The sequence below is a fragment of the Carcharodon carcharias genome, chromosome 5 (assembly GCF_017639515.1).
Source record: "Carcharodon carcharias isolate sCarCar2 chromosome 5, sCarCar2.pri, whole genome shotgun sequence".
NCBI classification, from domain to species: Eukaryota; Metazoa; Chordata; class Chondrichthyes; order Lamniformes; family Lamnidae; genus Carcharodon; species Carcharodon carcharias.
The window spans coordinates 126,114,438-126,127,877 of NC_054471.1; the positions used below are offsets into that span (position 1 = coordinate 126,114,438).

At 41.0% G+C, this 13,440-nt stretch overlaps 1 protein-coding gene across 1 annotated transcript in view; it reads right to left on the reverse strand.

The window, feature by feature from the left end:
- Positions 1-618: 618 nt before the first annotated feature.
- The window catches only part of nkain2 (sodium/potassium transporting ATPase interacting 2), a 418,979-nt gene continuing 406,157 nt past the window's right edge, over positions 619-13,440 (reverse strand). The window contains exons 5-6 of the mRNA XM_041187394.1: positions 9,606-9,666; positions 619-704 (exon numbers count right to left, since the gene is read on the reverse strand). Of these exons, the coding sequence (XP_041043328.1) occupies positions 619-704; positions 9,606-9,666 (147 nt within the window). The remainder of the gene's footprint in view (positions 705-9,605; positions 9,667-13,440) is intronic.

Below are 13,440 nucleotides of genomic sequence, written 5' to 3' on the forward strand. Positions count from 1 at the left end.
GCAAAGTTGCTGTGCACTCATCTCTGAGCTCCCCTCAAACTGCAGCCCGCCAAGTGCACGCCTTATATATGTTGTTGTGAAACATGTTGGTGTGTAATCACGCTGACATGGGTGGATGATCCAGCTTTTGGGAGGGAATAGTGGGATGATTCCGGCAGGCTGGCCATATTCAGATGCTTTACAATGAGGTTCCCAACGTCCAATGGCGGGAAACAAGGCCCGCCATCCACGGGCTGAGTGGACAATTGCAAACTGGTTTCATGATGTCGTGAAGCACATTTCTGGCCTTTTCACTGTACAGTCCACTTGTGCCGCCGAACACACCCAACGCCTATGGGCACGGGAAATTCCATCCAATATATTCTATGATTCTTTGATATAACATAACTAAACAGGAACAACGTTAATTTCTCTGGGGTTTCTTTAGATCCTTCACTGCGATCAAGACAGATGATTAGGAGAGCTCCCATGGAAATTCACTCTTGAAATTTAAAAGAATGAAACCTATCTCTTTTATTGAACATTGCAGCATTTTGAAATTACCTGTATAGTCAAATCAAATAAAGAAAGCATGGTGGAATCTTAAGTTAAAAAAGAAAGTGCAGCTAAAAGATCTACTTACATGTACATGGGCTGCAACTGTAAATGAGATGTTTTCTGTGGGCCCTGGTAGCCGTATGAGTCAAATCCTCCTATGAAATCAACTATTGTGTAAAAGAGAAACTATATTAGATTCCATTGGATGCACTGATTATTTAACAGATTCCTGTTTGTGTTTACAAAAAAATCTTCTCGCTGTAATACAAATAATGTAAGATTCTCATAATCTATTTCTTTTCTTCTATATGCTGCCTCTTGGTGACATCATCCAAGAATACATTAGCTTCCATATGTTGAAGAGTCATTTAGATACGAAACATTAACTGTGCTCCTCTTCGCAGATGCTGCCAGATCTGCTGAGTTTATCCAGGTATTTTTGTTTTTGTTTTGGATTTCCAGCATCCGCAGTTTTTTGCTTTTATCTTAGTGTATAATGATGACATGCAGATCTACTTTACCAGTACTTCTTTTCACCCCTCTAGTGTCTTTGAACTGATAGACTACATGACTCAGCTGCTTGTATCCTAACGAACAGCAAGTCCACTTTCACCACCACCCTTAGACCTACATTGGCTCGAGGTTGAGCAAAGCCTTGATTTAAAAGATTTCAGATCTTGTTTTCAAATCTTTCCATGGCCATGCTCCTCCCTATCTCTGTAACCTCCTTCAGTCCTACAACCCTCTGAGATATCTGCACTCCTCTAATTCTGGCCTCTTGTGCCTTCCAAATTTTAATTGCTCCACCTTATTTACACCTCATTGTAAAGCACCTGTTTCAATAGTCAAAACCCTAAGCTCTGAAATTTCCTCTTTAAACCTCTTTGCCTCTCTACCTCTCTTTCTCCTTCAAAACATTTCTTTAAACCTACCTCTTTGACCAGGCTTTTGGTCATCTGCCCTATTTTTTTTGCTTCCTGAGCCCAGGTTTTTGCAGAGTCATGGAGGCTTCGCGGAGATTCAAAAATGGCGGACGGACCCCGGATCCGGAAGTCCTGCCCGATTTCTGACAAATCCTATTTGACAGGAAGCAAAAAGTGAGCGGGGTGTGACTCACACAAGGAAACCTGAACTCAGCAGGACCATTTAAACTCAGTGCTGAGTTCAAACAGACTATATTTTCACTGTAGGAAGGGCCTGAACCCGCAGTATGGGAGTTATAAACTTTTAGAGTAGTCATAAAGGCTCTTGAAGGTCAGGTAAGGTCTGTAGAACTGTCAAGCTGTGGAGTTATTTAAATCTCCAGACCTTTACAAACTGAAAAAGCAGCCTGCCTGTGTTAGTGAGAGGTAAAAAAAGCTCAAGCTGTCAAGTTATTTAAATTCCTAGCCCTTTAAAAATTTTGAAAATATAAGCTGCCTGTGTCAGTGAGAGTAGAAAGAAATTTGTTCTATCAGTTACAATAGCTGTTTGTTGACATTATCCTAAAGGCTACCATGATGGGAGAATTTTTAGCTCGGCGGGCGGATGCACGCCTGACCAGACTGAACATAAAATGACGCGCATATCCTGACATCATCATGCATATGTGATATTTTGGTTGACTGGTGTGTGTCAGAGTCGGCCGCATAACCGCCAACAATTAAAAAGCCTATTAAGGCCATTAAAAAGTAATTAAAAGAAATTTTTCACTGTCCATCCAACATTACAGTTGGTGGGAGGGAAAAAAGGCCAAGCAGCCTTTGCATTTTTTAAGAAACCTCATCCATGGGAGGGATGATTTTTCCAACAGCAAATAAAAATTAAATGTTTTAAATTTTATTAATAACATGTTCCTGGTCATGTGACAGATGAGGGGACATGTTTTATAACATTTTATAAACCTTTATTTTTTATTTTGAATACAGTTCATTTCTCTGAGGCATCTCTGTGCCTCAGGGAGATTTTCAAATGCTCACTTGCGTGCATGCACCAAGTTCGTACTCACCCTCCTCCCCCCACCCCCAAACAGGCAGCGCGGAGTACTGCTGCTCACGTTTCACTCTGGGTGGGCATTAATTGGCCTGCCAGCATGAAATCACAGCTTAGCCCCAATTTCGGGCAGTGGTCAGCTTCCCGGCCAGCCCCACCGAGCCCGCCCAATGAGGGAAAAATACTCCCCCATATCTTTATTAATGCTTGGCTGCTTTCCACAACCCATCATTATTTCAGTAGGGGTTCCTAAATTCACAGTTTGATTGACAGCTCAGGGAGATTATTAAAGGATTAGCTGTCTTTGATGTGGGGTTATGAATAAGCCTGTTTGTTTTTATAAAGGATTAAATGTTTTGAACATTTGGATTGGGAGTGTTTTTTTTTTACTATAGTAAAGGCTGGAATAAATATTTTGAACTTTATTTTATTTCAACTCAACATGGCTCCTGAAGTCTGCTCTTGGTGGATGCTGGGTGGGCTGGCACAGTGGGTGTAAGGGCAAAGGGTGGCAGGTGGGTTGGGAGAGAAAGAAAAGCAAAAGGAATTTAAATAATTTACCAGATACACTTAATTTTCCATTTTGGAAAATTTTATCTCTCGTGTTCAGAAAAAATAATTCAATGAAACTTCATTAAATATTATTTGTCAGATAAAGCTAAAAAGAAGTTACTTGTGCATTAAAAAAAAATCATGAATCAGTGGTTCTACTGCATTATAAAACAATCCCACAAAGAGAAGAATCCTTCTTTCCTTTTAAACAGCCTGCCTCATCACTCCACAGCCCCTGTGGCCACCTCCCACCTGCATCCAAGAACAGCGGGCCTGATTGTATCCTGCACCTTCCCTGCCACCCCCCAGCCCCTGGCTCCCAACCCTGGAGTGACGAGCCTGCCACTTGGGTGAGTTTCTCCTGAGGCAGGTGTGGCAAGCAAGAGATATCGTGACTCGCGCTACCCATCTCTGGAGTGAAAATCCAGGCCTTGGTGTCAAATTTAGTTTGATAATGCTCTTGTGAAGTGCCTTGGGTCCTTTTACAATCTTAAAAGTGTTATATATTTCCAAGTTGTTGTTTTTGAGATACCAGAAGAACCAATCTATATTCTCTGGTTTAGATTTCCACTGTCATCACTTGAGCTGTAATTTGGTGGAGCAGAATGCCCGCCTGATTTTCATCCCACTATCTTTGCCAGCCTTAGTTTCCTGCCAATATGATATGCTTCCTGGCTCCGGTTCTTCCCCCACTTTCCCATCAACTCTTCTTTTAATGGTTGAGTCATCATTCTCCACACTCTGAAATTCTCTCTCTAAATTTCTCTGCCTTGCTACACCCCTCAGAACTTCCAAAAATCTCTTCAAAACATACCTCTTCTCTTGTGCTTTGGACCACATTCTCTAATTCCCCTTCTATTCCCGCTACCCCCAACTATGAAGCACGTTGTGGTATTTTTGGACATTAAATGTGTTATAGAAATGCTGGTTGTTTTTTGAGCGGTGACAGTGTCCAACTAACAATCAGTTAAAACATATCAGAAACTCCAATCATTGAGAATGTGCTTGGAATTTATCAAAAAAAGAATTTGGTTATCATTTTTTTCCATGTAGTACATTTGCTTAACTGTTCACTTGATTAGAAGCCTTTTTCGATGCTGTTTTCTAGGACCATAAAGGATTCTTCTCTTTATGGAACTGTTTCATAATGCAGCAAATCCTCTGACTAAATATGAAATATCTCAACAACAGTGATACATAATTTTGTAGAAAAACGAATAAGTAACTTTTAATTTTTAGTTTTAGCTGACAGATAGTATTACTGAAGTTTCATTGAATTTTTTTTTCTGAACCCCAGAGACACAATTTTCCAAGATGGAAGAATGTGTTTCCTAGGTTAGCTGGCACTTTGTCTAAATTCCTTTTGCTTTTTTTGTGTGCCATTTATAACAAAGGAGGGCAGCAATGGACAGAATTAAGAAAATATATGTTCAAAGTAGCTTGCAATATTGCATCAAGCATAAATAATTATACATAAAAAGCAAGGCTACAGTAAAACATTTTTGCTGTGTGCCTAGCACAATATAAAAAAACTGATTCATTACTGTCATCAGAATGACGATTACAACAGCCACGATGCCATTTTCATTTATTAGGATATTAAATATTTTTCTAAAAGCCATTAATGTGAGAAATTACAAATTTTTCATACATTGCAGGAGCTCCTATCTTGCACAAATTTAAATTTGTTTTATTTCTATTTGAATATAATTTAAATTGTAATAACGTTGCCCATAGTGACCGATGGGATGATCTAAATTGGTATGTGGGCAAAAGTCAGCCTTAATTACTCTTGATCTGATTCCTTTGCAGGAGAATCCCCATGGGGACAAGCCAGGACTGAAAGTAATCAAAAATTGTGTTTTTTTTCAAAAATGAAATTGAATTTAAATAAAATGTTAAAAAAAATTCTGTATTCTTACAGTGAATTAAAACATATGCTGATTTTAATTAAGCTACCTCTATCTTGCAAATAATAATCTTGCGAAGTTGGCAGTCTTTTGAATGGGACCTAAGTACACTATGATTTCCCCCATTAAAAAAATTCTCATCAATGAAAGGATTAAACGGTAAATGTATAGCTGTCCTAAAACCATGCATGACAAGTCCTGCTGCAAAGAAAATTAACATGTACAAAATCATCAAAACACCTTCACCCCATTTAGTTTTTACGTATGACTACACTCTGGTCTCTTGAGAACACTTTCTGCAACACTTTCATTATTTATGAAAGCAGCAATCCATAACCAATTTCCCTCCCATATCAACTGTGTTCCATGTACGAGCTGAGACTCTCAGTTTAAAGCATTGGTAATTAATTGTACAAACAAAGAAAATGTAAATCTATCATTGCCAAATGACTTCTTTAATCAACCCAGCTTTTTAACCACTTTCATTTCTCAAAGCTTGGTCTAAGTTCCTTCTTTAAACCAAACCTCATTTTCTTATGATAATGGATGCAGATTCTCAGCTGTATGTGTTATATTACGATAGGAACATCCTACTTCATGTTCTTGGGAAATGGTTCAGCGAAATCTTACATCGACAGATATTTATCCTCCAATTAATTATAATTAATTGTGTAATGCCATTGATGATGTACAGTAATCTATTTGAGAGATGTTCATACTTCTGCATAATACTGAGTTGTTACCTGTCCAAAAGTCACTGTATAAGTCTAATTCAAGTTGGATAGTTCAAAAATAAAATATAGTTAAAAATAAAATATAGATAGGCTGAATTTCCCAATTGTCTCCTGTAATTTTGAGGGAGGAACAACAAAAACTCAGGAAAATGGCATTAAACAATGACTTAACATGTTTTGAGATTCGGTGGCACTTATGCTGAAGTAAGAGCAAGTGGATGGGAGCTTCTCAACAATAATTCACCCCCACAGTTTTCACCCTAGTAAAATTCTTGGGGTAAATATGTTTAGAAACTCCCACACTAATTGCATATCGTTTCTCTTTCACTCAACCAAGAGCATTTTATGCACTTCATTTATACCAGTGTTCTATATTGCACTTCATAACTGGGGGCAGAGTGAGGTGTGCACTCTAGCAGAGTCAGGGCAAAATATGAATTAAGAGACTCAGTTTGTATTAAATGAGAATAGGGCTGGGATTTTACTTTGTCCTTTCCTGCAAATACTAAAACTGAGTGAAGAAAATATTTTTAACTTTAGTAAAGTTAAATGTCAATTTCATTTACTAGTTATTTCTTGTGATACTGCTCGTGGGAGCTTGGATTTTTAAAATTCATTTATGGGATGTGGGTGTTGCTGGCTAGGCCAGCATTTATTGCCCATCCCATATTGCCCTTGAGAACGTGATGGAGTGTTGCCTTCTTGAACCGCTGCAATCCCTGTGGTGTAGGTACAGCCACAGGATTTTGACCCAGCAATAGTGCAGGAACGGTGATATATTTCCAAGCCAGGATGTGTGTGGCTTGGAGGAGAACTCCAGGTGGTGGTGTGCCCTTGTCCTTCTAGATGGTAGTGGTCTTGGGTTTGGAAGGGACAGTCGAAGGAGGTTTGGTGAGTACCTGCGGTAACAGGATTTGTGCGGATTAGGCGGGGCAACCTTGCCGCTTGTCCACGAGAAATCATGAGAGGCTGCAATCCTTTTAATGGGTGGGATTCATTATCTTATCACCAGCCAGCTGCCCGTGTTTTTTGATATTAGCAGGCAGATCGTCAATGAGGAGGATAGAATTTCCAGCAGGTCCAGCATCACTAAAAGAGAGATAGAGGACTGGATTGTACCAATAAGGATCAAATCCTGCTGTTGGGCTGAAAGCAGGAGTTGACCCCACTCTAGCAGATGGTGGGACCCTGGGCAGCATTTTACCAGCTGTAGCCAACAGGCCATCACTGGGGCTGCCATCCAATTGAGGTTGGCAACCGTCTTCCCAGAGCTTCCACCCCAATCAGAGGGCCAGCAGCTCAACAGCCTTGGCAGCCCCACCTCTAGCGGTGACCAATGCTGAGGCTGCAGCACAATGAAGAGGGCACCTCAATGCCAAAGCACCCTTGATGACATGTAATTTTTTTTCAAGTAGCTGAGGCCAGGCAGGGAGGCCTGCTGATCAGGATGGGGGAGAGTGAGGAGTTATTCCTGCACCATTACCTCTGGAGTCCCCCAAGGATCCATCCTTGGCCCCCTACTATTTCTCATCTCACTGCTGCCCCTTGGTGATATCATCTGAAAGCACAGCTTTAGTTTTCACATGCACCCTGATGACACCCATCTCTGCTCATCACCACCTCTCTTGATTCCTCCACTATTGCTAAATTATCAGACTGCTTATTTTATATCCAGGGAAGGCTGAAGACATTGTTTTTGGTCTATGCTCCAAACGCCATCCCCCAACTACTAACTCCATCCCTCTCCCTGGAAACAACCTGGGATTAAACCAGTCTGTTCACAAGGTTTGATCCTGAGATGAGCTTCCAACCTCATATTCATGCTATCACTAAGACTGCCTATTTCTGCCTCGTCACATTGCTCAACTTCGCTCATCTGCTGCTGAAGCCCTCATTCCTGCCTTTGTTTTCTATAGACTTGACAATTCCAAAATATTCCTGGCTGGTCACCTACATTCTGCCCTCTTTAAACTTGAGGTCATCCAAAATTCTGCTATGTACATCTTAACTCATGCGAAGTCTCATTCATCTGTCGTCTCTGTTCGCTGACATTCGGCGGAATTTTCCACATCCCCCCCATCGAATCTTTTGGTACCGCTGCAAGCCAATGGTCTTCTGCCTGGGGCGCCACCTCACCAGCAGCGGATCTCGCCCATGACGATGCCGGAAAATCCCGGCCATTGACTCTGAGTTAAGCAATGCCCTGATTTTTAAAATTCTCATCCTTCTTTCAAATCATTCTATGGCATAGTCCCTTCCTATCTCTGTAACTTTCTCCAGCCTATAACCTTCCAAGATTATCTGGCCTCTTGAGCATCCCTGATTTTAGTCTACTACAGATGGGTCCTCCTTCAGTTGTCCAGGTCTAAGCTCTGGAATACTCTCTCTAAACCTCTCCACCCCACTTTCCTCCTTTATAACACTCTTTAAAACCTACCTCTTTGACCAAGCTTTTGGTCATCTGACCTAATATCTCCATATGTGGATTCATGTCAAACTTTTTTTTTAATGATGCTCATGTGAAAGCATCTTGGGACATTTTATTTCTTTAAAAGTGCAATATAAATATAAATTGTTATTGTTGTTGAGTTGCACATTTTGTTTGCACATTACTCTTTTTATTACTCCACCAATATATGGAAGAATATTCTGACTCCAAAAAACGATTCTCAAAATACATTTGCTGACATAAATTGAATATAATGATTGCTTTTTAATGTCAGAGAAAATGTGATAAATTCGATAATGATAAATTTGTTGATAGACTGTCATGCTATGCTTCAACACAAAAAGCTTGAGACCAGTATACCATTGCAGTCTTAGAGAAAAAGCAACATCTTTGCATTTTTATTAGAAACCTTTGAGTTTAAATTTAGATTGTTGGAATTTTAGTATGTGGTTGACTACAAGCAAGTATTCCAACTGCTCAATGGAGTGAACATTTCAAAGTATAGTAAGAGCTAATTTTTCCATGGGGAGATTTTCTCCCCATTGGGGGGTCTAGGTGGGAGCAGGCGGGCGCACAGCCAATTGCTGCCCGCAATCGGCTGCGCGCCACCGTTTTACGTGGGTGGGCCAATTAAGGCCCGCCCAGCGTGACATGCACCGGGGAGTGATGAGTACTCCCTACGCAGGCGGGGGGAGTGGGCTGAGTTGGGGCCTGCGCTCTTTCGCACATGCACGTGAAAAATTGTAGAAATCTCCCTGAGGCACAGAGCTGCCTCAGCGAGGTCAGTTTGAGTTTCAAAAATTTTAATAAAGAAAAAAAAAATTTAGGACATGTCCCCTCGTTTGAAAGTGTCATGTGAGCTGGGACATGTCCAAGAATTTTAATGAAAATCTTTATTTCACTTATAAATCATTCATGAAACCTCATCCCATCCGTGGATGAGGTTTCATGAAAAATGTGAAGGCCGCCTGGGCTCTTCGCCTGCTTGCCAACCTTAAGGTTGGATGGGCAGCTATGTTAAGTGGTTTAATTAGTTTTTAAATGGCCTTAATAGGCCTTTCACAGTTTGGCGGGCACGCAGCTGACGCCAGTGCACGCCAGCCGAACTGAAAATCGGAATGACGAACGCCCGACCTCACCACGCGTCATTTTACGCATTGGTGTAAGGGCCCTGCCCCTGCTCACCGAGCCAAAGATTCTGGCCCATGACAATTTAAAATATTACAAGACAACAGTTGCAGTACTATTTAATTTGATCAGGCTGTTAATGAACAATGAACGTTCTAGTGCTCTTTGTGTTGGAATTGAGAACTTGAAATTTGCTGTCGTCTCTCATCTCAATACAAGGTATACTGGAGTATTCATTAGGAGCATAATTGTGCTGATCTAATTCAAAAATGCATAAATTTAGAGTTTTTGATTTTCTTCATCCTTGCCATTTTGAGTACTTACAGCTGTCTTCTTCTTCAGCAACAACTTTGATAACGTAACAGGCATAGACAAGCCCAAGAAGCTGGAAAAGAAACAAAATGTTCATCACCTACAAATGCAAAAACTAGAACAAAATGAAGGAAATGATCAGGTAGTTACAAGGCTGAAGCACTGAACTCTCAGTCAGGAGCTATGAATACAAATACAAATTTTAAACTCAGGCATTTGCCTAGCCCCATGCTAAAGTGGTTTCAGCATATTGCTCTAATCAAAGAGGTTTCGTTTGATCAGAAGTTGGCGAAAGAATAGTAATTTAATATGTTTCTAAGCATTAAAAGTAAGGCTAGATATGCAGATATGCAACATGTATCAAAGCCTTTTTGCCTGTGCCACTAGAAATCTCAACAGAGACAGTGGCAAATAGCCTTCCTCTCCCAAAGGATGCATCTCATTTCAGTAGGGCCTCACCATAAACTTTCCTTGCACCATTACCCAGCTGAAATGATAAACTCACCAAATGGGGAATCACAAATGAGGAGCTATGTCTGTAACCATCTGCTGGCACGTAGTTTGTGAAATCAGTACAGGCTGATGAGTTCCCCAGTTTGCACTCCGTCCACTTGAAATTCATTTGTTGCAGTCACTGAATAGATGATTTGCAAGATAATATGCCTCTTACTAATTCATGGCCCAATGACAAATCGACACACTTTACAATGGTTGATTACACTTTTATATCATAAAATACAGAAATCAATCCCCATTTAAAGAGCTTCCACACCAGGAGTACCCAGAATTACAGCAGAAGACCTGGCAGTTCAGATCTTGGATTCCAGGGAACTCAGTCCTATATATAAAAGCAAAAAACTGCGGATGCTGGAAATCCAAAACAAATCGGACTTGAAACGTTAACTGTGCTCCTCTCCGCAGATGCTGCCTGACCCGCTGAGTTTTTTCAGGTATTTTTGTTTTTGTTTCAGTCCTATATATGTTCCTTTCAATTCACTAGCTTCTCCTTTTTCACATTGTGGACCTGTAGGTTTCGAAAATATTGTTCATTGTGCTATTACCTCATTGGGGGATAAATCTAAAATGAATACACTACAACCTACTTGTATCAGTAGTTTTAGATATGTGCAATTTAATGGGAACATGGATTTAATTTTTGCAGGCATTTCTCAAGGCTCCATAATACACACCTAAGGAGTTCACAAAGACTAAAAGCTTGCATATTTCTGTTTGCAGTGTGTTCAACCTATACATAAGTCATTTGTCATAAAACAAAAGCTACAACATTAGAATCAGAATCAATCAAAGCAATGTAAGCATCAGCAAATAAAAAAAATTGAAAGTGACACAAATCATCGAAGTGTGCAGATATCATTTATTAGCCTAAATTTTCCTATATGGGTGCAGTGTAGACTTCAATGATTTGAAATAAGCTTTAGACAGATTTAAATGAAAATGCACTTTTTGTGTGTAATTTTATGAGGTCAGCTAGTTAGTGCTGCTTTAGGTGAGATGCGGAGACACAGGGCAGAATTTTACCCCTGGCGGGTGGGCTTGGTGGGAGTGGGCAGGGGCAGTTGGGAAGCCGATCGCCACCTGCGATCAGGAATGGACTGTGATTTCACACTAGGCCCCCAATTAAGGAGGGTGAGCCAGCCGAGCGCGCATTTCACGCTTGTGTGCGAGTGAGTACTTCATAATCTCCCTGAGGCACAGAGAGATGAAGCGTTGATAAAAAAAGAAAATGAAGAAAATAAAATGTAATAAAACATGTCCCCTCGTGTGACTCTGTCGTGTGACTCAATTTTAAAACTTTCATTTTATCTTAATTTGCTTTTGGAAACCTCATCCTGCCCGTGGATGAGTTTTCCAAAACAATGCAAAGGCCGCATTTAACTTAAATTTAACTTAAAATAGGCCTTAATAGGCCTTTTAATTGTTGGTGGTGTGCTGCCTGCTCTGGCATGCGCCTGCTGGCTGAACTATTGCTCAACTGCGCATTGAGATCAGCACACTCAGCCAACGTCAATGCGCGTCATTTCATAATCAGCGGGTCGGGCGTGCATCTCGAGCAAAAATTTCTGACCATGCAGGGAACATTCTATGAGTAAAAACATAGGATTCCACATGTAACAATTAGAATGGAGTGTCAGAATAGGGTGACAAAAATTCCAAAAACCTTTGAAAAGTCTCAAAAAGCATCTGAACTAATTAGCAGCTTTTAACAAGGCTGAAGGAAGAAAGGAACAAGAGTGACACAGAAAAATTTACCAAAAAGATATTCAAATCATGAGCTTGCAGACAAGTTTCAGTACAGCCCAGCACCCAAAAACCTGAAGTACAAGGGTCATCTTTAACAATGTATGCCTACATTTTAGTGTTCCTGAGAGGGAGTGGAAGCAAGTTAGAGGTCACATCTCACAGGTGCTGGTACAGGTTTTGTCAGTTTAATGCCTATTAGTAGCTGCTGGTGTCTTACCAGCAGATAGCACAGCACTGGGTCTGGCTCTCTACTGACTCAAACCCTGTGAAGACAATTCCATCTGGCATTGGTCTGACATTCCTCTGCCCAGCCTTCTCAATAGGGTGCTCCACCCATCCCTCCGCTGACATTCCTTTGTCAGTACATAGACTAGCTCAGCTTTTTTCACCTGCAGGAATGGATAATTTCATTGAAGATACAGCACTAGCTGATTCACAGAATATGAGATGTACACGCATCTGGGGCAGAATTTTGCCCTTGTTGGGTGGGCTCGGTGGGGGCGGGCGGGGGCAGTCAAGAAGCCAACCGCAGCCGTGATTGGGGCCGGACCATGATTTCAAGCTTGCAGGCCACTTAAGGCCCCCGCAAGTTGAAACGCACGCTGCCTGTGTGGGCAGGAGAGGAGGGTGAGCGCAAACCTCGCGCATGCAAGCTTGAACATCTCTCTGAGGGATAGAGCTGACTCAGGGTGATGAACAATTTTCAAAAAAAAATTAAAGATTTAAAAAACGTTATAAAACATGTCCCCTCATGTGACCCTGTCACATGAGCAGGGACGTTATGAATGAGATGTAAAATTTTTAATTTTATTTTTATTTGCTGTTGGAAACCTCATCCCATAGGGTTGGATGAGCAGCTAAAAGTTTAAGTTAATTAATATTTTAATGACCTTAATAGGCCTTTTAATTGTTGGCGGGTGGGCTGCCAATTCTATCAAACTATCGTGCGACTGCGAATTGACATCGGGACGCGCGCCCGACATCACTGCATGTCATTTCACGCTCTAGTGGGTCAGGCGCGCGCCCGCCCGCCGAGGTGAAAATTCTGCCCCTGATGTTTTTGCATTACACTGAGTGATAAGCCAATCTCTTTAAAAGAGGGTCCAGGGTTGTTAGGGAATGAAGGGTTTGCTGGAGTTCAGTTCAGGAGTTGCAAAATAAGATTTTTGATCATTTTCCAGGACAAATATGCCTTTTTTATAAACTGATGTAGTTTAACCTTTCAGGAGTATTCCTCTGCCTCTCCCAATACCTCCAAAAGCGTCGGAACATGTTTCCTCACATGAATATTTCTTCTTTCTCTGCTTTTTGGGGAGCACAAACTGAGAGATTCCAAGCCCATCAGAATGCACCAAAGTTAACCAATGCACCAGAATCCACAAGAAGAGCTGCACCTTTACTTATCAGAGAAGCAGCACCTGCGGCCCCAGTTTTTAAGGAACTCTGTGACTGGAAAATGTCAATGGTTGTGAAGGAGAATGTAATTCTTAGAATTACACTTAGGGATGATTTCTAGCAGCCACTGAGGACATCACCAACGTGAAAAGGTTAACTATCCATAGGTGTGTGAGGTAAATACTTGGTT